Here is a 24,928-nt window from a genome sequence, read left to right on the forward strand (position 1 = left end):
TAGATAGTTCACCTTGACAACCTATTTCAGGTCCAAAGATTTTGAAATACAAGCCTCTGTGTAAGGTGTCTACCAAATGGCCAAATTACGCATTTCCAATAAAGAGGCAGTCATCCTCAAAATGTGTTTGTCTAACATACACCAAAATAATAAGCCTTTGGGCTGAGGTTTCTCGGGCAGCAATTTTTTTTTAATGTTTGCATAGCTTTAGCTCGGGCCCATCTAAAACAGCGTAGTTGGATGAATTGCATCGAATCCCGTTGTGAATTAGGCATGTGTTTCCCTATGTACTATACTCAGTCCAAGATCATGTGAAGTGTGCTGTGCCAGTAAAATATCAATTATAGAGCCTGTTGGCAAATAACACATGAGTCCGCAGAAATCAAAACTAATTTGTGTTACAAAAGTGTCTAGATATTCTGACAGCATTTGGCACTCTAAGCCGTTTACATTTTTTGCCTTGGATCTGTGAAGCTTTGGTCCTTTTTCACCAGCGAGTTAGAACCAGACCTCACTGGGCCCCTGACTGTTGTGGCCCCAAATCGCTTTCATGCGGGGAGCAACTGTCCAGGGGCTTTAGTCAGTAACCATACTTTGACAACTTTACTGATTGGTGGTAGAATACGTTAACATATTGCTGTACGAGTGGCAGCCGTTTTGGCTCACAAGAAGCCTTTTTTCATTCAAGGCTCTTAAGAGTCTACAGTTGCCTGGCTTCTGGATTTCACAATACTTCCTTGTTGCTCTTGGATGATCGGGTAGTGACCTGGAATGACCCATGCAAGTTCACTTCAGTTCGAAAATCACAAAGGACGGTGTGGCATTGGATTTCTCTCGACTTCACCAAAATGTACCTGGGTGAACAAGGCAAAAGTTGGTATATGGTGACCAGTAATCATTAGCTGGCCACCAAATTTTTGAATGGTGTAGGTTAGTTTGAGGTTAGGGACACCCTCTAGTTCAGCATAAAAGCTAAGCCCCTTCACTAAGAACTATATCAAATGCTCAAATCGGCCCTAGGATAAATGACCATTCACCAGTATCTTTTGGACAACAAGAACCCAGGTGGCCACGTGTTTGGTGCTTGTTCCTCATTATGGTAATGTAACGCCTAGATCAGTTGTCCCGTAAGGTTTTAGTGTGTCTAACACATTGGGGTTGCCTGTGCCACTTGACCCTTGAAACTGAGCAACCGCATCCTTCTGGCTTTCTGGCAACTATGTTGGAATTTTCATTCTTGTTAGAACCTGGTCCCGTCCCCCCAACGCACCACGATGTATGAAAACCACCAGTGGCTGGGATAAACTATTGGGTGTTCCCTTAGTCACCACTATGAAGTGATTCCTTTCTATCATGACGGTAGGGCGCCCCGTGCAGAGATTGCACATCCAGAAGAGAACATTCCACTACTCACCTAAGCAATCTTATTTACAATTGAACGAAGCTTTGCAACATGATTTCATTTTCTAAGTCCTCTCACTAGGTTACCTTTGAGTCCTCCTTACCTTTGCAGCCCTTTGTGCAAACAACCTACTTAGCTCTATTGGTTAACCTTAGCCAATTGATGGCTACGTGACGTAGGAGTAGCGACTGGGGGTATTTATTCTCAGAGGGACTGGAGCCTCAAAATCCAGTTGGATGTTGCGAATTTGTGTGAACATTTGATGAGCATGTGAGAACTATTCTGAAAGGTTATTTAACTAACATGTGAATATGTTGCATTGCTTTCCTATGCACAAATAAAACAAATCATACAAGCTTAGAGATGTGTGCATTTAAATTTCCTCATAAGCAACACATGTACTTGGGACATTTGCTCTCGGCCTTGGGGAGCCTAGTTTTCTAGACATTAGACAATCCATCCATTTGGATGACCCTGGTCAATCATGCCTATAACAATTCGGATAGCCCAAGCACAGAGCCCCCCCCACGCACCCAGACTTTACATATGCATGTACAATATTGCAATCTTCGCCGATACATCCCTCACTTACATTCACATCTCATGCCAAGCCCCAGATTTTGTTTCCACACACCTCTTCTTGTATCCCAACTTTTTCCTGTAGACTAAGGTCCAGCTGTCCGTGGGCGGGACTTAAACCACCTCAACTTCGACAAGCTTTACACCCTTGGAGACCGCTATAGTGGTGAGCTAGCGCAGTTTAAAAAATTGTTTTAAAAAGGGTTAAATAACTTTAAACCAGCTCTCACCTTCTAAAGAGCACCCTCGATTGTTTCCGGTTATGCTACATATGGTGAGCCAGTCCAACTCCAAAGAAAACCACTGTAAACTAAGGATGATGCATCTCCCCTCCTAACCAAATAACCACCTTCCCCGCCCCAGAGCGTCTCCTTTCATATGCACACGCAACCCTCCAGATAAGTTGCGTATCGTGCCTTTTTACGCACGCAATTATGGTCAATACGGATGACTTGATTTTCTACTGCGTACCGTGTACGCTTTGTTTTATTTAAAAAAATACTTTCCACCACTAGATGGCACTGTAGTGTTTTTGTCAGCAGCACAGCAAGCGAGCAACACAATATGATATGATAGGTTATTTATAACGTGCTGGATTAGAGAAGTGCCCTTCACAGAACTATCTATTCTCAAGGATGCATAAAATGAAGCTGACTAACAGAGGGGGCAGGAGCGGGAGGCCCCGTGCAAGCACAACAATGATAAATGGATGCAAACCAGATTCGGAAAATCAGGCCCATGTCATGTGCAACTTCTCTAATTTAAATCGTACAACGTGTCATTCCAAAGCCGTGTATTGCCCGTGTCTGCCACTTCAACTAAAGAGTGTCTGCAATCCTTGTATAGTTTTAAAAGTCTTCTCAGTTTCACTTGAAAAAAGAAACTGCCTTGACGGCATGTACATTAATTAAGTCAAATAAACCGCATTTCTGACATGTTCCTCCTCTTATTTTAAAAGGGAAAGCGCACCATGGCACTTCTGGGCGCCAAGTGGGTGTTGGGGATAATCAGGCTAGCAGCCAGCTCTGGTGACGCGTATGCCCGTTTCCTCAGGGGGATACGGCGCATAACATCGCAAAGGGCCTCTCCGGCCTCCCTTCCCATTTGCAAACTTGCTGTTTCCAGGGAGGGTGCGGCGGTGTGTGCTCTAGCTGACATCTACTTCGGTGAAGTGAGCTGAGCAGCCCCGCACTGACCCTCTTCGGCACGGCCACCCGCCCTCACATCCGCTAGTCATTCTGGGCAGCTGGGACGTGTTCGCCCTTCTCGCAACTTTCCTTTCCTCACAAGCCTTTCCTCAAACCAACATCAAAATCAGCCAAGGTGAGCAGCAGGGACGCTTTAAAACAGAGCGAGGTTTCGCATTTCAAGTTCACGTTCATAACTGTGAATATTCTCCAAAAATTGATGTGCAACTATATGGACTACATGTCAATTAATTATTTATTCTATATGCGTCTTATGCTCTTAGAGTTTTAAGAGTAAAATATAACGCCCTGGCGGACAGGATGCGTTTTTTTGTGGGTCCGGCAGAGAGGAGGTAAATGCCAAAAAGCTGAGGCGAGGTGTGCAGTACATTACAAACCTCAAAATCCTCTACTGGATTATGAAGTCACCCGCCTGCCTACAGTCTTTTTGGAATGACTTAATAGTCTGATTTTATATAGCACTTAATGCCGCAGCCACACAAATTCACCCACCTTGAAATGCAAATGCTAGGTGCTTAAGGCCCAATTCATTGACATCGGTAAAATAAGGCTACGCTGGCCCGAGGCAAGTGCCTAACTCGTGAGCTACCGACCCGGACTGAGTGGAGTGTGTCCGTGCATCTGTGCACTCTGCTCTTTAAAGCGTCTCTGGCACTGCACATTGTAGCGCCTCCAGTATGCTATGGAAAGTTGCATGCTGAGCCTGGGTGGCACACAGGTTACACACAGACATGTTTCGCATTGATTGAAAGAGGTCTGCTTCGTGAAAAAGTTGTAATGTGTTTTGGAAAGGTATACTAGCGCTCAGCCATTTTGCAGCATACTCACTGGATGCCACTTGTAATGTCAGGGAGTTATTGGACCGAGAAATCACTAATCACACATGCAAACCTGCACGGAACGTGGTGATGGTTTGGTTTAGTGGGCAGTCCTCTTCCAAAGCCAAACTGAATAACAGACGGGGTCAAAGAACTGTGTCAGCAGGGGGTGGATTATAAAGCTGTGCGCCAGTATGGGTTTGCAACAATGCCTTTTTTTCAATTCTTTCTCACTTTCATCTGTCTGAATAATATCGTCTTTTCTGTGCAAGAATAACTTTTGGATTTCATTTCGTTCTCCGCTCTTTTTAAATGTCTGTCCTCTTCTTTAAGTATTTTTGGAGATTTTGGATGATGTTACTTTTTTTTTCATGTTGCCAAAGACCCCCTCCCCCCCCAGCACAAACCTTTAAAAGTCACTCATGATATATGGGAGGGCGATGTCTTAAGGCCGAGGTTATATTCCAAAGTAAACGCTTTCTGCAGAGTACTTTTAAGTAATTTATTTTCACATATAAGGGTTCTGAGGAGGTAGGATATGTTGTAACAGGGATCTCGGAACCTATGTTTGTATGTGTGTTTTTCTGACAGTAATTGTTATTGGTAATTTATAACGTGCTTAATACCCAGAGATTTCTAAGCACGGACCCGGGGATCAAACTTGTGTTGCTCCGTGTCGTCTTGCTTTCAAGTCAAGCATGTTGCCGCCGAGCTATCCACCTGAGACTAAAAGCAATGTGTTCATACCCATAAAGTCCAATAGCTTGATATGCTAAAAAGTAAAGTTTGCTTTGATGTCCTTAGTTGAATGTTCTTTAACCATACATAACACGCTGGAGGTTTGTGACGAATCTCCAAACCTAAGTGAGTTTATGGCACAACTTATTTTTGTGTGCGTTTTTAAAGCACTGAAAATAAAGCAGGTAAATCAGGATGTTTTGCCTTTTGCATCTTATAGTTTTCCATTCAGGGTGTGGAAAATAAAAGGTACAGTGATATTATTTTGGCACAAAATGCTGCTATAAGGATTTACAGGTTGTCATAATGCTTTACTAAGCAATTTGTTTATTTTGGAAGTAAACTCTAGAGGTCAGTATAATTGTAGGTCTTGACACCCAAAACTTAAATATTTGTTCCAAGTAAAACCCGGAAGAAGGTGGCTGTGCCCAAATTGAAAGAGCTGGTTAAAATCCCAGCTTCGCAGTTTAGCGTAAGTGTGTGATGCTGGGCAAATAATGTAATGTCACCTGACTTCAATTGCAACAATTGGAGTGCTTATAAATGATTAAGTTTACACCCTTACAATAGGACAGTTTTAATAAGTGTAGGGACAAATTAGTATACCCTGGTGCTGCTCTGCTAGTGGCACCAATACTGCTGCATAGAATTGCATTATTGCTGCACTGGCCCTCCCCCATTCTTGTAACACTGGATTTGACAGGCAGACAGTCTCACCAGCCAGTCAGTGCACCAGAGATTCTAGTATAGCGTACTGGGGTAGAACCAACATTACATGTTCTCCCTGTTGCTCCCAGCCACTGAAGGTGCTTGGGCTGTCCAGAGTACTGCCCCACACTCTGCAATGTCCTGTTATGCTATGATATGGAGTCTTTCATTGCACACCATCTGCCATTTTCACACTTTCTAGGACCTTCAGGTTCTGCAAGAACTGGGTGTTTCAGACTCAAAGGAAAGAGCAGTTAACGTATTGTGACATTGAAGCTGCACTAGAATAGTCTTCTTACAATGAGTAATGATGTTAGATGCCCTACACAAGTAAGTTTGCCATTCCTCCACAGTCTCTGAAGTTAGTGCCTCTCCCAACATTTGAAGGGTTAGCCCCCGCCTAAATTTTAGCCTAGGGGCACCTCTGGATGTGCGCACTTGCATTTTGGATAGGCAGAGAGGTGAAGGAAGCCTTTACACGAAACTGGCGGTGTTAAAGATTTACTGTGTGTGTTCAGAAAAATGTACTTGAAAAAACGCAGTAAAACTTTAAAGCAAGTCTTCCATCACCTCTCTGCATATTGCGCTTTAAAATATACTAATCGATAGTTGGTCCTCACACCAGACCATGGGGGTTGGGGTTAGAACAGTGGGGGCAGAGCCTCCAAGTTTTCCCTGCCTATTTTCTGAAGTGGCCCCTCCCATCACGACTTAATCCCCCACCTCAAAATGTAGCTTTTGTTGCGCCCCTGCATGGGAGGGAGGTCAGGTAGGTCGGCTTACTCTCACAAGCCACCAGCCACCCCCACCTCGCCCCTCAAAGTGCTGAAATAAAGGGGCTGGAGCCGACACATCTGCTCTGCAATTATTCCTTTACTGGCTACACCATGGCTCATTGCAAAACTGCTCTAATGTATAATTTATAAAGTTATGCTGGCTGTAGTAAGACATGCGCTTGCTGTTGGGCTATACCATGAGGGATGGGCCATTACCCCATGCAGGGATGAACGGTTCCATTAGCCTGAACTGAATATATTTGCCAATAGCACATGCAGGGAGACCATGTGCTACTGGCACATGCAGAAAGGAGATGCTCAGTTAGCATGTGCAGAGAGGAGATGTGCTGCTGCATGTGTACGGAGGCTATGCCACTAACATGTTGTTAGGCAGAAACCTGTGCAGTTCCCTTGGGGAACACTGCAAAAGATTTAAGACTACAGGTAGAGCAGTAAACCCCTTTGGTAGCAGTCCGTACCACCCAGATTTACCTGGTAGCTGTGGCTGAGCAGTCAGACTTCTCTCAAGAAGAGTTAGGCAGTATGCAAAGTATACACAATATGTACCAACACACAATAGCACAAGCAAACACTGACCAGAGCTTGGTTTCAAAAGAATATAGTTATTTATTTAAAAACACACATAAGTAAAAAAAACACTCTAGCAACGAATATGGTAAAAACACTTCAACACAGTTATACTGAAAGTAAATTCAATCCTTTCTCCTATCTAGACAACTCTAGGTTAACACCACTTAATTAAAACAGAGGTGAGTGCTTAACGTTAGATGACACTCTAGTAGTTTCCAAGAAAGGGAGAGAAAAAGCAGAAATAGGTTAGACACACCACTCTAAGGTCCAGAACACTTGCAATAGGCTTAAAGAAGAATAAAGTCACAGGTGAGCAAAAGTCACTAGGCAGGGCCCACTCTTAGAGTAGCCGGAGCGAAAATGTGCCCAAGATCACACTGTTAGTTAGAGATTCAAAGTCTTGCAAAGAGTCAAAAAGAGTTTAGAGTGGCTCAGAAAGTTTAGCCAAAGTGTCCCAGGCACTCCCAGGTTCGAAAGCCGGGGACTAAATCTACCCCGTACAGTCGGTGGCAAGGGAAGCCAGGCGGAACACAGTACCTTAAGCGGGAAGGATCCTCCAGCGGGGGCAGTTGTTCCAGGCAGTGACAGCAAGGCTCGACGTCGGTCAGGGGAGAAGAATATCTCGCTGAAGAGCAGAAGAGAAAGGTCGTAGCACTGCCCGGGAAGAAACCAGCCGCGGAGTCCTCCGGTTAAAGGGTTGGTACCGACTTTCGCGGTATGGGGGTAAAGTGTGGTATTCCGGATGCCGGGGTGCTTGGCACAGGCAAGGCGGCCACGAGATACCTCAAAAGAACGGAAAGAAGGCGAAAACTGGTTGTCCCCACCAGTCAAGGGAAGGAGCCACTCCGTTAAGAGTTCTCCTCGGTCGTCGGGAAAAAGTGGTGAGACGGTTCAGCAGGGCTCCACCGGGTGTTGTCGTCGAAGCAGGTCGGCTCAGCTCTTCCCTCGTCGGATTCTTGGTCCTGTGGCGACTTCTGAAGTCCCAGTCCCCAAAGCCCTGCTTTTATGCAGCAAGCCCCCATTCACCCAGCCTAGCTGTCACTCAAACATGCTAAGTGGTGAGCCGGGCGGCTCACCACTTGGGCCAATCAGGACGGAGTGCGACTTGAGTTACCAAGGTAACTCAGTCCAGGGTGCCTAAATCCCCCTCCACCCCTCCTAAGTACCCCAGACAGAGTGGCACCACTTTGGAGGGCTTCTGTGGAGAAGCCCGCCAAAAGTGGAACAAAGGGCTCCACTTTGGGTCAGAGTTACAGAGGCGAACACCAACGCCATTTTAGAATCAAGTTTTGGCAAAAAGTCCCAACCGGAGTTATAAAAATAAAGATATAAACCGGCGGTATGTTTAAGGCTACCGTAAATAAATAATTAAATGTGTTAGCCTAAAACAATGGGAAATCCCATAGGAAAATATTCGCGGTCGAATATAAAAAGTAGTTTCCACTGCCACCAGCCAAAACTCGATCAGGGGGGACGGAGACGTGCCCCCTCGACTAACAGACCCTGGGGCAATCGAATTGCCCCAGCCAGTACGTCCACAATATGATGGTTTGTACTGGTTCTGTTCAGGATTCAAGACTAGCAAAGTCTTTGGTGACTTTACATGCCCTGGGAGACAGTAGTCAGTCCCAGGGTATGGAGTCTATGTTGGGGAGTCCCTAGGACACCCCTGGGTCACGGCACAGAGGGTGCTGTGTGACCCACATCACAAAAATACATGAGGCCCTATGGAGTAAAAGACCCCATAGCCCATTCAACACAAGGTTTAACCAAGAAAACACACTTCAACATGTCCAAGAGTGAGGGTAAAAGAGTCTCACTCTTGGCAGGAGAAAAAAATTAAACCCCAGAAATCCAGCAAAGCTGCTGGGGGACTCACTAGGTAGGGAAATTCAGCCTAAACAGAGAATTCTCCCTAACACATGTGTTCTTGCATAGCACTTTTAGCCAAATTCCTTCTGCTTTTAAGCACTGTGGTAACAGTTTATCCCATTTTGAATGGTACTTGATTTATTACAGCAAAACCGAGCAGAATGCCAGGGGAGCACTGTTGGACATTGTGGTGGGGGCTGGTGAGGACATGTTAGAGTCAAGCTGAATAAGGAAAGGGGAGGGGGGAAAATGGGGTACATTTGGCCCCAGTAAATTTTGGACATTTCCAGCACTGATCGTAACTTGTGCGAACGGTCATTCTTCATTAATGCATTTCTTGTAAGAAAGAAGCAACTCCCCTGCAGTCTTCCCTCTGCAACACATCCATCAAGGCTGTATCCGGTAATTGGAACTTGGTAAGTGCAGGCCGCCCTCTGCCCGGTAGCTTTCCACCCTTTCTTTGGATGCAACGTTAGCATGTGCTTTGCCACGTTAGCATGTGCTTTGCCAACATTAGCCTGTGCAGAAGGGAGCCCTGCCGTTAAGACTGGCAGATAGGAAATGTGCCGTTATAGCATGGACAGAGGAGATGCTACGTTAGCACTCGCAGAGAAGAAATGTCTCCATAGTACGTACTTAGTAAAGATGTGTCATTTTCACGTGCCCTGGAACAGAAGTGCAATTAGCATGCAGTTCCGAGATGTGCCGTTAGCATGTGCAGAGACAAGATGTGGAGTTTGCACATGCTAACTGCACATCCAATCGCTGCACAGGATGTTCAGTTAGTACATGCAGGGATGGGATGTTCAGTTAGCATGTGCAGAGATGGTATGTACCATTAGCATGTGCGTACAGAAGGCATGCCGTCAGCATGCACATCTCCTCTGCACATGCGCGCAGTTAGCACGCATGTACAGAGCGCTGTCCCACTAGTATGTGCACAGAGTCGATGCAACATTAGCAGGCGTTAAGAGATGTGCCAATATCATGCACAGAGAAGAGATTTTAGGTCACTATGGGTAGAGATATGTCCTGTCAATGTGTGCAAATATCAGGCTTGCTAAACAGAACGTGTTCCATCAATACGTGAAAACAATGTCTGCCATTCGCATATGCATAGAGATGTGCTGTTAGCATGCGCACAGTGTAAAGGTGCAATTTACACATGCAAATTACACAAATTTGCTCTTCAAATGCTAACAGCACATCTCTGAAAATGCTGAAAGGAGATTTTACCATGTGCACAGAGCACATGTCGTACTCGTTAGTATGTGTCAAGAGGAGATGCGTAGTTAGCATGTTCAGGGAGGATATATGCCATTATCAAGTGGAGTGATGTGCTGTTACTATGTACTCAGATGGGATGTGCCATTTGCATGTGGAGTGAAGGGCTCTGCACAAGCCAGACAACTTTGATCTACAACACTTTTGGTCTACGGGTCTGATTTTACGCATGCATTGGGTGTATGTGTTGGATAAGTTTAACTCTCTTGCAGAGGAGAAAACTCATTTTTACTCTTGAAATTGCATTTTCTCTCTCCAATTTGAAAAATCATGGGTAAAATACTCCCACCTCAAATCTTATCTGGAGCACTGCGCACAAGAGTGCCTGGAAACTATACAAATGGCAGCTGTCTGTACAATAAATCCCAACATAACACAAATAGAGTCATAGAAATAAAACCCAAGAACAATCTCCCGAACAATTAACAATTTTTCAAGTCAAAAACGATAGTGGCAGTAAGCCATACTATCAAAGGGGACCAAAGTAGAATAATTTCACTTTGGTGCGATTGCTTGTAAAATTAAAATTGTGGCAAACATTAATGACTAGATGACTGGTTACTTATATATTTGTATAGAAAAGAAGAGACATATGAGCCAGTATAGGAGAGGAAGGCAATGAGCGAGCAGAGGAGCCCAAGACGCTACATTCAAATGTTGGTGTTGAAGGGGAAAAAAAAAATCTTGGGAGACACAGAATCTTGCACCGGCGGACTAAACAAAGTAGGGCAAAATAGTTTGAATCATCAACATACTCATAAGGTGGTGCATATCCCCTTCCCTCACTAAAAGGATCGATTGAGCCGTGGTTGCCTGTGGAGTCAGTACTAGAAAATACACCTTATTTTCTTTGACCCTGCATCAAGAGAGATTCTTTGAGTTTATCTCAACTTCGCGTATCGCTCAGATTTGAGCGCTGATCGTGAAAAACATCAGCCCTAGCCAGTGCAGTCAATGGTGAAGAATCATAGGAGTCAATCCAAGACATCTGGCGAGTTGCCAGACCCCTATCTTATGAACATCAGGTACAGATTGGTACAGAGACCAAGGGAGGCAGTGGATTGTACTCTATAAAATGTTTCCTTCTACCAAAATTGGGACATGAACCTTTGGAGCAGGCCACACTGAAGTGGGATTTAGTCCATGTTTTCGACATTGGGTAAAATGATTTTTAGAAAGTAAAAAAATAACTTAGTCCTTTTCAAGGTAAGTGAAAATGTGTTTTAAAAGTAAAACTGGTTGATTTTTTAAAATCATGTTAGGGAGTTTTACACGAGTAGCTACCTGTGACAGAACTGGGAAAAGTCCACCTTAGGTGAACAGGGTTACACTGCTTAACCACACAAAGGTTTGGTAGAATGGCAAACAGCCAGGCTTATTCTAAGGAGGGTTTTAGTGAGGTACAAATAACTCCAAGCATACACATAGTTCCACTTTAGAATAGCATTGGTAGTAACAAATCACTTCGTAAAACCATCAAACATATATGCAAACTGTTCCAAACTTTTATAACTTTTAATAACTAGTCCAACCATATCATATGTGAGTTTCTCAGTGTTCAGCTGGGTCACTGTGCCACCTGTGGTTAGTTGTGGAGCAGGAAAAGCGGGAAAGCAGGGTAAAAGGTTATGTATGGCAGAGTCGGTTGGGGAGAATTATCAAAATGTGCCAATTCCTCTCTACCTTACAAACCCTGAGCTCTTTTGCTGGACTTTGACTTTTTTTTAATTCAATTTTATTAAGTTTTGATATAACAAGTGGATATAACAGGTTAATGATGGAGTAACATACGGGTTACATTACTAGGTTTTCGTTATATTACTGTTTCACCAACTTATCGTTTCCCCCCTCCCAACCCCTGTCACAGTGCAATTCACTTCGAGTTCTTTGTACTCCTAACATCACTTAAAGTCAGATTTGCATCCCTACACCATGCCTCGGTGCAACGGCCAAAGGGGTGGGGAGTCTCGTGTACATTAGAGTGTTTGGCACATTTGTTAATTAGGTCAGAGGTCTCTCCCTGGGGTCTGGTAAATTTCCCCTTCTCTAGTGCTTCGATACATATTTGGCCGTGAAGTCTTGCCATAGGGTTTCGTATTGTGTGGATTTCCCATGTAGGGCTGCCGTGATATTTTCCATAACACATCTACTTGTTGCCACATTTATCCATTCTCTTACTCAGAGTCCCCTCTGCTTTCCATTTTATGACGATGCAAGCTTGGGCAGCTAATAGTAGAGGGGCAATCAGACCTGACGCCCTGATGTAGGTATCTTCATACTTTTGAAGTCCAAATAGTATCAGGAGGGGAGTTCGTTCACAGTGGATCCCTTCAATTTCCTTAATCCAACCCAGCACTTTGTCCCAAAAAACCTTTACCTTGGGGCATTCCCACCACATATGCCAGTAGTTTGCGTTGTGTCCACAGTATCGCCAACATTGAGGACTCAACTTTTGGTACATCTTGGACAGTCTGTGAGGGTCATATTGCCACCTGTGAAGGAGCTATATGGCGTGTAATTTGTATTGAGCGGCTATTGATACTTTGAAGGTTCCTTTGCACATCTTAGACCATAGTTCAGGTGTAATTTCTATGTTCATGTCGGTTTCCCATCTGCCTTTAAGGTTGGTAGTGGAACCTTTTCCCGTCTCTGCCAATGTCTTATACATGGTTGAGATCAAACCCTTCGTGTCTAAGTGTGTCAAGGAGTTTTTCAAAAGGGAGTTAGTTCCCTTTTTAGCTTTTCTTTCCATGGTTCTCTCATTAGCGCTCCTTTAAGTTAAAGGAAGTGGAAGACTGATAGTGTTCCTATGCCCAGTGCACTCTGTAGGTCAGTGATCGTGATGAATGTTCCCTCCCTCCAGAGTTGGCCCACCCTCTCCAGGCCCGCTTCAAATCATGGTTGGAACCGTGCATGGTCTGGGATTTCTTCTCTAATGCCCAGTGCCCATATGTGGCCCAGTGGGGATGGCCATGTCGTGACCCCGCGCATTCACAGGTTTTCTCGCCAGATTTCCCATATAGTACTGAGGATCGGGTGTTGTAATGCTCTACGTGTTAATTAGTTCTTCGGAACCCAGAGCCACTCTGAAAGGGTGAAGTGGGTGAATGAAAGGTTATCGAGGTCTAGCCATTGCAGGTGTGTATGATTTCTCAAGTGTGGGATTAGTTGAGTCGCCATGTAATATCTTTCCAGGTCTGGTAAGCCCACCCATCCCTTTTCTTTGGGGAGGGTTAAGACATCATATGCGATTCTTGGTTTCTTCCCTTCCCAGAGGAATTGTAACAGCTCTTTTTGCCTCGATGAAGAATGTTTTGGGAACATTTGGAACGGGATAGGAATCGTGGGAGTCATACCATCTTTATTGCATTCACTCTTCCCATCCACGATACCGTGAGTTTTTGCCACTTTTTAAGGTGGATGCAGAATGTCTCAAGAAGATGGGGGAAGTTGGCTTTGTAGAGAGCATCGAGGCGTCTTACCAGATTAATCCCCAAATATCTTTAGGTGGTTTCTCTAATGGCTAACCCCAGGGACATGTACTTTTCTGTGTCGCTTGGTGTAGGTTCGTGAAGGGGAAACAAAATGGACTTGCTTTTATTGACTTTGAATCCAGAAAGCAGGCCATATCGTTTTATCAATAATAACGCCCTAGGGATAGATGTTAACGGGTTCATAATGTGCAGCAATAAGTCGTCAGCATATAAGGCTATTTTGAATTTTTTTTTTCGTTGACTGATATCCCTTCAACCATCTGTTCTGCCCTAATATTTCTTGTGCTAGGGGTTCCAGTGACAAAGCGAATAGGATGGCCGATAGGGGGTACCCCTGTCTTGTTCCTCTTTCTAATGAGAACCATCTCGAATAGTCATAGTTCACCGCTACTGAGGCTTTGGGCGAAGTGTAGAGTGCTTTTACCCCTCTTCTAAATGTGTTGCCAAGTCAGACTTTTGTCAGGACCGCCTCTAGGAATCCCCATTCGACCCTGTCGAATGCCTTCTCCGCGTAGATGGACAGAAGCACCGGGTCTCCCGCCATTCGAGCAGATTCATGTATGAGGTGTAGGGTCTTTCGCATAGTGTCCGATTCTTTGCGTTCCCAAGATAAATCCTACTTGATCTGGTTGCATGAGCTTGGGCATATGTGTCTCTAGGCACGCAGCTAGTACTCTTGCATAGATCTTCGCATCTATATTAAGTAGTGAGATCGGACGGTATGACCCGTAGTGCGTGGGGTCCCTCCAATCCTTTGGCATCACAGATTAGAGCCTCGGAAAAGGAGTCTGTGGCTATGCCTGTCTCAAAGATCTCATTAAAGAGTTTCACTAACAAGGGGAGAAGGGGGAGAGGAACGTGTTGTAAAAGCCAGACGTGTATCCATCATTGCCAGGGGCTTTTCCCACCGAGAGTCTTCACAGCTGCTTCAATTTCCTCTCGGGGTATCGGGGGGCGTGCATAGTGTCCACCTCCTCCCGTGTTACTCCAGGCATCTCTATCACAGCCAAGTAGTCTTCTATCTCTTGATTGCCCGGTCTTGTCTCGATTTATATAGCTGTTGGTAATATTGTGCAAACATCTCTGGGATGTTAGCGTTCTGCTCGACCTGGGAGTCTCCTGTTTCTTCACGAATGGATGCCACCCACCTTTCCTCCCTTTGTCCACGCAGCCTGGCCGCTAAGAGGGCATCTGCTTTATCCCCGCTTCTAGTATTTTTGCTTGAGGAGTTGGAGCTTCCTGACCACTTGGCCTTCTTCCAAGAGGCAGAATTCCTCTTTTTTTGCCTGGATGGGGCGATCTTCTCCATCTTTCCCTCTGTGGCATTACGTGCTTCCCAATCTAAGCGTGTTATTTCTGCTCTCAGTCTTTTTTCCATCAGTGTCCTCTCCCTTTTTTTATTGGCGCCTTCTCTTATTAGTATCCCTCGCCAGGTCGCCTTCCCTGCCTCCCATACTGTTCTTAGGGGAATCTCGCCAGTGTCATTTATTTTAATGTATTCCTCTATTTCGGTTGTCATCTCCATTTGGAAGATTGGCTCTTTCCATAACGATTCATTGCATCGCCATTTCGTTCCCTTGCGTGGGAGTGCCCCAAGGTCTAGTTCTACAGATAACCATGTTGTGATGTGACCAGGAGATGGGTTTATTTTCGAGATGATAATTACCGCCTGCAACTCTTCTGAGATGTAGATGTAATCAATTCTAGTGTATGTGCCATGGGGTGCAGAATAGAAAGTGAAGCCTCTTGTATCTGGGTGTAGAGTCTGCCATATGTCCCGTAGTCTATATGTGTGCATCATTTCTGTGACAGCTTTTCCACCTGCATCTGCTGGCTCTGTGGAGTCTGGGGCTGACGATTGTCTCTTTTGGCATCAGCCCATAGGTTGAAATTACCCCCAATTCCTACATGGCCCTCTGCTGCAAGCATTACTTTTGATATTGTACGTTGTATGAACCCAATTTGTTTGGCATTTGGGGCGTAGATGTGAGCCAATGTGACTTTCAGACCTCCCATGTTCCCAACCAACATTAGGGCTCTCCCCTCCACATCTATCCAAGTCTTGGAAACCTTAAAGTGTATCCTTTTTTGATCAGTATCCCAACACCTGCTTTTTTTTTTTCAAAAAGGCCAGAACGCCAGTATTCTTTTCCCTGTCTGGGTTGTATCACTTTTCGTTCATCACCCGGAGCAGATGGTCTCCTGTAGGAGGAGCACATCTATCTCAGATCTTCTAAACTCTCTGCACCAAGGATCGCTCCATAGAGGAGTTAAGCCCCTTAACATTGAGTGTACAGATTTTGGTGAGTGGACCCCTGTCATCTTGGAGGCCGTTGCCATCATCTGTCCGTAAAGAGTCGTATGTTTATGTGGGACGTTGCTAAATCTGTTTTTCTCTTCAGGTTACAAAGATTATCGCTTGCATATTGACTCTGCACTGTGTGTCTGTTATAACTCCCCCCTCCCTCCCCTCCCGCCTCCCCCCAAACTTCCTGTGGTGTCAGAGCCAGCGCTCCCATCGTGGATAGATGGAATCGAACCACCAGTGGGGACCATAGTTGCCATGGTCCCATAGCTTGGAAACCTCTTAACCATTGAGGCCCCTGCTTCAGTGTCCCCCCCCCCCCTTTCCTTCTCGGTTTAAAGTACCTTAAAACTGCCATTGTTTCTTTGGGTCAATTTTAGGGTGTCAATTTCACTAGTATTTGGTCTATTGTTCACCCCTCCCGATGATCAACCTTCTAAACAACTTCATACCGTGAGGTGTACTGCATACAGACCAGGTCCGGGATAATCCCTCAGATTCGGGGGGGATGTGTTCATCAGTCTGTACTTCCTTGAGCCTTGGATTCGCCTTTGCCTCGGTCCTCTGATGCGTCTTTGTGCGTTTTCTTCGTCTCTTTCTTCTTGGCTCAGATCTCCTTCGGTGTCTCCCATTAGGTCGGTCGTGCAATTCCGGATGTCTTTTTCAGTCTTTAGTTTAATTGTATTTCCTTCCCATTCAAAAGGTTAGTGAAAAGGGGTATTCCCCCCTTCCCCCATCTGTATCATACTCCTTTTTCTTTCAGCCATCGCGTGAGGGGGGACGCATTTCCTTCTCATGGCTAATGTGAGTGACGACAGGTCTTGAAAGATCGAGATCCTAGCTTTGTCAAGGGGGATCTGTGTTCGCTTAGCCTTTTCCAGCACTCTGGTTTTGTCAGCATAATTATGGAACCGGGCTAGCACAGTTCTCGGTCCTCTCGCTGTTCCGCCTGCTCTATGTATTCAGTCAAGTTTTGGTTCATCTATGGAGTCATCTTCAAACAATTGCTTCACGAGAGTGTGAAGTGTTCTTTTCAGGTCTTGCTCCGATTCCTTCTTTCTCCGGGATGCCAAAGATGCGGATGTTATTGCGCGTCTCGATTTTCCAAATCGTCCATTCTCATGTGAGTTTCTTCCTCTCGGTTTTCGATGTCTGCAATCCATTGGTTTATTTGGGATTCCAGCGTGGTAAGGGGTCTGGTTGTGCTCAACTTTCTCTATTCTCTTTTCCATCTTGTTTATCCTTTGCATTATTTTATCCACCTTGGCCCCTATGTCGGCTCTCATGCCTTTAATTTCATTCAAGTGGTCAGTAATATCGGCCTTGGTCGCAGCCATGTGGGTTTCCGGGGCTGTCATCCTGGAGGCCAGAGGGGAGTTGTCTTGAAGAGTACTAGGGGAGTACCTGTAGGGTGCAAGTCTTTCTTTTATGTCCATATACGTGTGTAGTGGATTGGTACGGCCGCTGGAGTCAGGTGGAGGCAACACAGGTACCCATCTCTCGTGCTTGGAGAAGAGGGCACACGCCCCTCCAGTGGGGGCCCAACCTTCTCAGGTGCACGTGACAGATGCAGTCTGGGGGGCAAGTTGCGTGGTCCGAGAGCAAGTTGTTGTAGATGGCTGTGGCAATGTGCAAGCTCAGTGGTCTTTTAGCTTGGGTGTGTTGGGGTGTGGTTGTGCCGGTCAGGGTGTCTCTCCTTGGCTCCGTAATCTTGCAGGTGTAGGGAGCCGTGCACAGGCGTCAGGTGGTTCTATTCAGTTGACCGCCTGTGGTGGTTAAGGCGGTTTACCTGGTCTGCCCGTATGCACTTTGTGCGAGCTTTCGGCTGTCTTCCGTTTTCCCCTTCCTAGTTGTTCCAGTCAGTTCAGGAGGGTCTCCACTGAATGCATGCGAGGTGGTGGTTTCTCTTTCTAAGGCACTGAGTCTTATTTTGGGGCACCTCTGTTGCTCTGGGGGCGTGTGGGGGAGGTCGTTAGGTCGCGTGTAAGGTTCAGTTTAATGTAAGGGGCTGCGGGTTAATACTTGCGCGCTGCATGGCCGTTGCTTGTGGCACTTCTTGGGTTACCCCCACATTTCTCGTGCTGGATTCCGGGCTGATTTAGGGGTCGGAGTCCCTCTTTCCACTGCGGATGATTCCAGGACTGTGAACTAGCCTCACGTGATCGATTCCCACTGTTTGCCTTCCTTGTGTCCACTGTGGTTGTGAGTGGGTAGTTTTGCTATATCTAATAGATTTCAGCTATATTGGGGTCCAGTATATTGTGCAGATTAGGTGCCTTTAAGTAGTAGAGGTAGTTGATCCACAGCTCATTTCTCCTTTTGGGCCTCTGTAGCTTATGAGATGAGAGCCTGTGCGTCGCTGGGGGTGCGTAGTGATTCGCCCTCCGTGGGTCAACCGCTTTGGGGGTGGAGGTTCACCCGGGGGAGCGGGAGGGGGTGTTTGTAGCTATAGCGTGCCCTCACTGTCTATGGAAATCCTCCCCCCTGCACATGCTGCGGCAGTTACTCCTCAGGGTCCGGAGTCACCTCGAGCCGGGATCGGAGGAGAGCGTAATGTGGCCTGGGACAGGGAGGAGGAGCGGGCGGGTGCTGCTCGTTTCACGTCCTCAGGGTGGCCCCCTATTCCTGGTGCAGGGCTTGAGACTTGTCCCCCGGAGCCATCACCTGACGCTTTTGGCAGTCCGCACATCCGTTCGGCTCCGGCTCCTGGGTCTCGTCGCAGTGGAGGCGCTGCTTGGGCTCCGCGTCTCAGGTAGTGTATCCGGTCCCTCTTTGGGTCGGGGGGGGGGGGGGGAGGGCGCCAGTTAGACCTCTGGAGTCACGTCACGGGTCACTGGATACGTTGTGGTTTAGAGTTGGAACAGCACACATGGAGCCTGCTGCTGCCTCGTAGTCGCTCTGATTAAAGCAGTTTTCTCACGAAATCCTGGTGCGATTTCTGTCCGGTTTTCGCACGATTCGTTCACAATACCTTTCCCTGTTGGTTGGCTATGACTATCTGCGGGGGGCGGGGGGGTGGTCTGTGGTGGGGGCTCAATCCACTCTTCAGGGACCATGGAACGGAGCTCACACGAAGGAGCTGTAATCCGTGCGCCCCCTGGGGCCAGTGCGACTTTGAACTTTTTAAATATGTTTGTTTTCTGGGTTTCTTTTGGTTATGGAGTTCAACTCCATAGGCATCTTTTGCATGTGTGTCACAAAGCACCCTCAGTGCAGTGACACAGGAAAGCATTTTTAGTCTGTCCCAAGGTTTAAATACCTTCTCTGGGATAAACTACTGTTTACCAGAGAAAGTAAGGTTAAATTGACTTTACTAGTATTTTTAAATTCCTAGACCAAGTACACACTATCTTCCTATGGAGTGCTGGAGGGGTTACCTAGTATCCCCTGCGTCTACAAACTCATGTAGCATTCCAATGCTGCCCTTTCCTATCGAAATGGCTTGTGGCAGTGGTTTTACAATGAACTACCATGATTTTTCCCGACTGCGAACACCAGTAGCTAAAAATCGCGGGAGCCATGTTTTTCAATATGGCACCTTAAGCCCCTTTGTTTAAACAGATCCGGTCTTTTTTCGCCATTTTTTGGAAAGGTCCTTCTAGAGTTTGTCTGCGCAGCAAGCTAGGTTTGGTCCCTTTGTTTCTATGCCTTTGGCGGGCTTCAGGATTGAAGACTGAGTGTCTGGGGTGGGCAGGAAGCGAGGGAGGTGCCTGAAACTCCCTGTGCTTAGTCTCCCAGGAGACCCAAATGCACTCCGGCGTGATTGGCTGACTGTCCAGCAAGAACAGCCACCCTGCTGGGTGAGTGGCAGCTAGGCTGGAATGAAAGGGAGGAAACTGTTTAAAAGGCGAGTCTCCTGGACTGGAAAGCAGAGTCGACCACTGGAACGAACAAACCGAAGAAGAGCTGGAAGAGGACAGCTGCTGCAACTCCTGGAGCCTTGGTTTACCCGGTGAAGCCCTGCTGCCGGTCCAAATTGCCAAGTTCACCTCGACAGAGAAGCCCCTTCAAGGACAACTTCTTCCTTTGAGTTGGTGGGACCAATCAACTCATAAGCCACCTAGATATCATTCTCGGAACTGGTGCGGATTAACCAGGGGGAAGGCCACCAGTTTGTGTGCTTGACGACAGCTACTCGAACCAAAGATCTTCCATTTTGCAGCTTGTTTGACCCATCCCCGTGCAGGAGTCTCCCCCCCACACCCCTCACACCCCCGATGTCCTACCTCTTGTCCCCACGACTGAGGCTCAGGAACAGCAAGATCTGCAGGAACGGCCAGGAACCAACGGCTTCAGCTGCATCTTTTCTTCATATTAAGGTACTGTGCCAACCCGATTGAGAAAACGTACCTCTTGCAGTGAAAGTTCGTGAAACTTTCCCAACTTGCAGGCCTAATCAGCTTATGACCCAACATATGATTCTTTTTCGTACAAACTACTTCTGAGAACTTGGCAAAGACTATCCTTTACTACAAGAACTGCTCTTTCCCATCCAAGACTCTAGTCCATTGACTTTGGCCTAGGCCTATGAACTGAATAGAGTCCTCTAGTGAAATGAAACCATTTGCACTGCTTAAGATTTGTGATCTTAAGCAGCGATTAATTTGTGATCTATTAACTTGTGCCTTTTTACTCCCATTTAAAGTGACTGAAATTCTATTTTGCTCCTATTTCAGGGGAGACTAATTTACTCAGAAACGTATTGGTTTGGTATTTAAGTATATTTGTGTATGATATTAAGTTGCCTCCTGCTAGTGAATGTTTTCTAAATGACTAATAAATTAATACGTGTTTTACCAAGAAGTCTTGAGTGTAAGTGTCTATTTGAACCACTGTGATTGTAAGACCTCTGTGTAACCTCTTTTACTGCTCACATTCCCTCTTGAGATAAGCCTGGCTGCTCAGCTCGCTACCACAAACTGTAGTACAGACTTATATCAATGGTTGATTTTGCTTACACCTGTAGTCCTAATTGTATGTGGTTGTCCCAGAGGGTACTGCATGCAATTCTGCCTAACAGCGTCCAGCAGGAGTTTCTTTCACAAGTGCAGGTAAGTAAAGTTCGTTTTAATAAGGCAAGGGAATCAAGGTGTTCCCCATGTACAAGTGCCCCAAAGACCAGTGTCCTAAGGCTGGGTTAGAGTCCAATGGGTGGTCCACTCCAATGCACCTATGGGAGACCTGGAGGGGTGCGAGATAAAGTTATCTGCACCCCTCAGGATCAAGCAAACAACCCACAGGTAAGTTGTACCAGGTTGCTGCAGGACGGTTCCAGCAGTGAGGCGACAACAGACCCGGTCACTGGTTTCTCAGTTACAGAAGAAAGGGACTTCAGTGGATCTGGCGATAGCCCTCGTACAGACGAGCACCCAGCAAAGGATCTTCTTGGTTCAGGCTTGTTGGTACATTTTTCAGGCTCGATTGAAGGACCGTTGTCACAGCGGGTGACTATTCTCAGTCCTTGTCTTGGGAGAGGGGACTTTTGGGAGCTTGATCAGGTCACTGCAGACTTAGAAGGATGCACACAAAGTTTCAGGCAAAAGCGTGCTTTGGAAGACTATGCACAGCGATGCAGCCAAGGTTCCAGGATATTGGCGAATTGCAGGCCGTGGAGGTCGCAGCTCTTCAAGGGATGGCACAAACGCAGTTCGTCTTGGGACTGATTAGGCCCACCAATCCAAGGGAGGAAGTAGTCGTCTTCGGACCTTCCCTGTTGCTTAGAAACTGAGGTTGACACTGCAGTGGTTACTCAGCAGGGGCTGCAAGTTGATGGTGTCGTCCGCCAGAGTCTTCTGTTCCTGTGGTCGACTGGTTTCAGCTCCAGGACCTCTGGATTTATGTAGCAAACCTGTTGTCCGAGTCCACCAATTGTATACCAAGCACCATTCAAACTGGAGGATGGCTGTCCAATGTGGACAGCCAGCCTCTCAGTCTGAACTGGTTTCTCTCAGGCACACTGCAGGACAAAGGAGTTTCGGTTGACCCCCACACCCCCCCTCCCCCGCATCCCCAATCCCTGGCCTTCCAGTCACTCAAAGGGTCCTTGCAGGATTTCCAAGAGAAGTCCGGCGAAGACAAAGGGACAAGAGGACCCTCCCCCCACCTAGCAGGGTAGAAGAAAACATAAGAAAGCATAGGCCATCTTGTTTGGGACTTGCAAAAAGTACAGCCGCCATTTTGGGCAAACGGTGTCCCTTGTGTCCGCTTCCAAAGCTGCGAAGACAGCCTGATAAAAGTTCACAAAACAATTGTGTGAGAGGTACACTGCCACCAGTCTAAACAGATAGACCAGTCACAGTAACCAAAATGTTACTGGAGTGTCGAGAAAAGGAATACATTTGTTCCCTTCAACACTCCACATAAAGTGGGGTGTGCTGATCACAAAATAAAACACAGGTAGGATAAAAAAAGTATCCCCCTTTGTAACTTAAAGAGTTTGCCAAGTAAAGTAAAAACAATCACTGGGAAGCTTGAGGAGCCTACAGCAACACTGCACAGAAGGTGCTGTGATGCTTTAGTAAACTGTAGATGCCTTTCAAATTAGAGGGGAGCGTGACTCCACAAAGAAATTCCAAAAAGAGGTCAAAATGGTTCTCATGGTCAGAGTGAAAGAATGAGCGAGTGTGGAAAAGGATCCAACTAAGGCAAAACAGTCAAAAAAATTCAAGAGTCCAGCAAAAAGTGCTGGGGGTTTCGCAGGTGGAGAGAATTTCCCACAAAGATGGAACTCTGCTCTAACAAATCCATATGTTTTTGTATGCTAGATTGAGAGATTTCCATGAGGAGGTACCATGTGCGCAAGTCCACAGAAGACTCTCGCCTAACAAGGCAGTTTAAGGCGTTTGAACTGGTGGGTGGGGCTTGGTACAGGAAGCCACAACTGGTTTAGACACCTTGCCAGGTATCAAACCAGGGCAAGGTGTCTAATCCCCAGGGAAGACAGATGGTTTGAGAGATTGTCCCACGTAGACAGGGGTCCAGCTATAGGACAGAGGAGAGTTTGTCACTGTGGTTGAAGAACAAAAAGCAGTATGGGCATCAGCAGCTTTCTTGTTAGGGAAACAAGGCTGGAATGTGCCCGATGTCCTTGGATGTAGACTCAAACCACAATGGGGCGAAAGGCTCTCACTTCTAGCTTCGGTGATGCAGGCATGGTCAGGAGCTTCAGGGAGACCTTCAAGCAGGTGAGGTGGTCCAGTAGTCCCCACCCGTTCAGTGGGAAGGAGCCCTGCAGTGTGTTCCTTCTGGTCATCTGAAGAGACAACGTTCTAGTTGGATTTGTTGAGCAAAGCTGCTAGGGCAGAGCTTCAGTCCTTCCATGTGACAGCAAATCTTCCCAGAGTGCAGGTACAGAGTTCCAGCGGTAGTCCGGGTGACTGGTTAAGGGGTTTGCACCCACATCACCCCATGTTACATTACGAGGTGGCCAGACAATCCCTGCAGGTAATCAGAAAGGGCTCACAAAGAAAGTTAACCCACACTCGCTCAGCTAGGCATCAGCATATGCTGGTCAGAACGGGATTCACTCTAGATACAGCCCTCAGCCTTGGGATTCAGCCACCTTGTGACCAAATATGAAGACTTATTTGCACACAAAGAGGGACAAGGGTTTGTCTTCAAGGCCAACAAAGACCACCACGAGTTTGTGAATGAGTCAAAATGTCCCCCTGCCCAGAAATTACTTTTTTTTCTATGAGTGGAAACCATATTACACAAAGAAACAGAATCCTGCGTTAGTCAAGTGACGAGGCTGGTGGCATCTAAGAACTCTTCGGGCAGAGCACAACAAACTGACCCCACTCTTAGTAGTCTTGCTTTAGATTAAGCCTGGATGAGGGGAAAAGTTGAGCCTGAAACCAAATAACGCAGAAGAAAGTGAGGTGCGCACCACAAAATTAGACAAGACCCCCAAAACAAGTGCCTTGTGCAAAATCTACTAGGAACCTGTAGTAACTTAGTGAAGGACCATCATGAAGTCACTGTGTGGGTCAGCTGCAACCTATACAATTCTTGAAAGTGCTGTAAATTGTATGTGTGAAGGGAAAATTCAGTAGGAAGGACCAATAAAAACCTCAAAGAAAACCTCAAAGAATTTTGCAGTGAAACTCATTGAGGCTTTCAGCTCAGATGCTTTCCAAAGCCTCTATGTGGAGGAAAAACAGGAGGAGTGGTTGTTGGTGGCGTCTCATTTATAGGGCCGGGGCAAGCATGCCACGTAAAATGGCGCCCGACTAGAAGCTCAAAGTTATAGGGCACATTTTCAAAGAGATCCTTTTTCCAGTCCTGTCTGCATTATCACAAGCAATGACAAACCAGTTGGAAGCAGTTGAAGAGCAGAAGGCCATAGTAAACGAACAAGCCCAACCAGCAAAGTGCTCTCATTTGACACATACAGTGATAAATAATTTTCCTTCTAGGAATGAACGTTTCACTCACTTTGATGATCTAAACGGTTGATCATTCATATACATCCTTTTTATCTGCAATGTAGTCTACAATTTCTTGTGGCGTCATGAGCTTTTCACCATCGGCATCAGGAATTTCAAACCCTGTAAAAAAGGTATTTGTTTAAACACTAGCTTGAAAGTGTGCATAAACCAAGAAATTGCCAGTGTGCTATTTTTTTTTTACGCACGCTTAGTGCATCTATGCACAAATGTTCAGAGCTCTGCAAGTTTAAGGTTAGTTTAGTTGTCCAAGATCAGAACGTGTTAAGCATAACTGCATAGGACAAAGTGAAGGTTTAAACACACCTTTGTCAGTGTGCCCTCTGGTGGCTTTGGGGCACTAGTCCCACAAACACAGATCATGCATGGATTACCGGCTAGGATAACCATAAGAGATACACTAAGCCCCATCAACATTTTAAAGCTGCACCAGAAATACACAGATGAGGATAAGACCAGTCCACTTAGAGTTATTCCCCCCTACTAATTATAACCGGTACAAATGGCCATTGTTGTTCCACTCCAAATAGAAAAATAGCCCTTTTACAGTTTTCTATTTTGAGTTGCGGGAAAGGCAGCAAAAAAATAAAAGGTTGTTGGGAGTAACGCGAGTGTTCCTCAAGTAAGATTTGCCATGCACGTAGCACACAGCAAAATTGTTTTTTTGGCACTAACAAGTGCTTTAGTTCCACAACTCAAGTAAAAT

At 46.1% G+C, this 24,928-nt stretch overlaps 1 protein-coding gene across 1 annotated transcript in view; it reads right to left on the reverse strand.

Annotated features, from left to right (window-relative positions):
• NDUFAB1 (NADH:ubiquinone oxidoreductase subunit AB1) overlaps window positions 1-24,928 on the reverse strand; it is a 152,401-nt gene that overhangs the window by 13,351 nt on the left and 114,122 nt on the right. The window contains exon 4 of the mRNA XM_069647384.1: window positions 24,212-24,324. Coding sequence (XP_069503485.1) covers window positions 24,233-24,324 — 92 coding nt within the window. The 3' untranslated portion in view covers window positions 24,212-24,232. The remainder of the gene's footprint in view (window positions 1-24,211; window positions 24,325-24,928) is intronic.

Source organism: Ambystoma mexicanum, chromosome 2q (assembly GCF_040938575.1).
Source record: "Ambystoma mexicanum isolate Mex_15411 chromosome 2q, UKY_AmexF1_1, whole genome shotgun sequence".
Taxonomy (NCBI): domain Eukaryota; kingdom Metazoa; phylum Chordata; class Amphibia; order Caudata; family Ambystomatidae; genus Ambystoma; species Ambystoma mexicanum.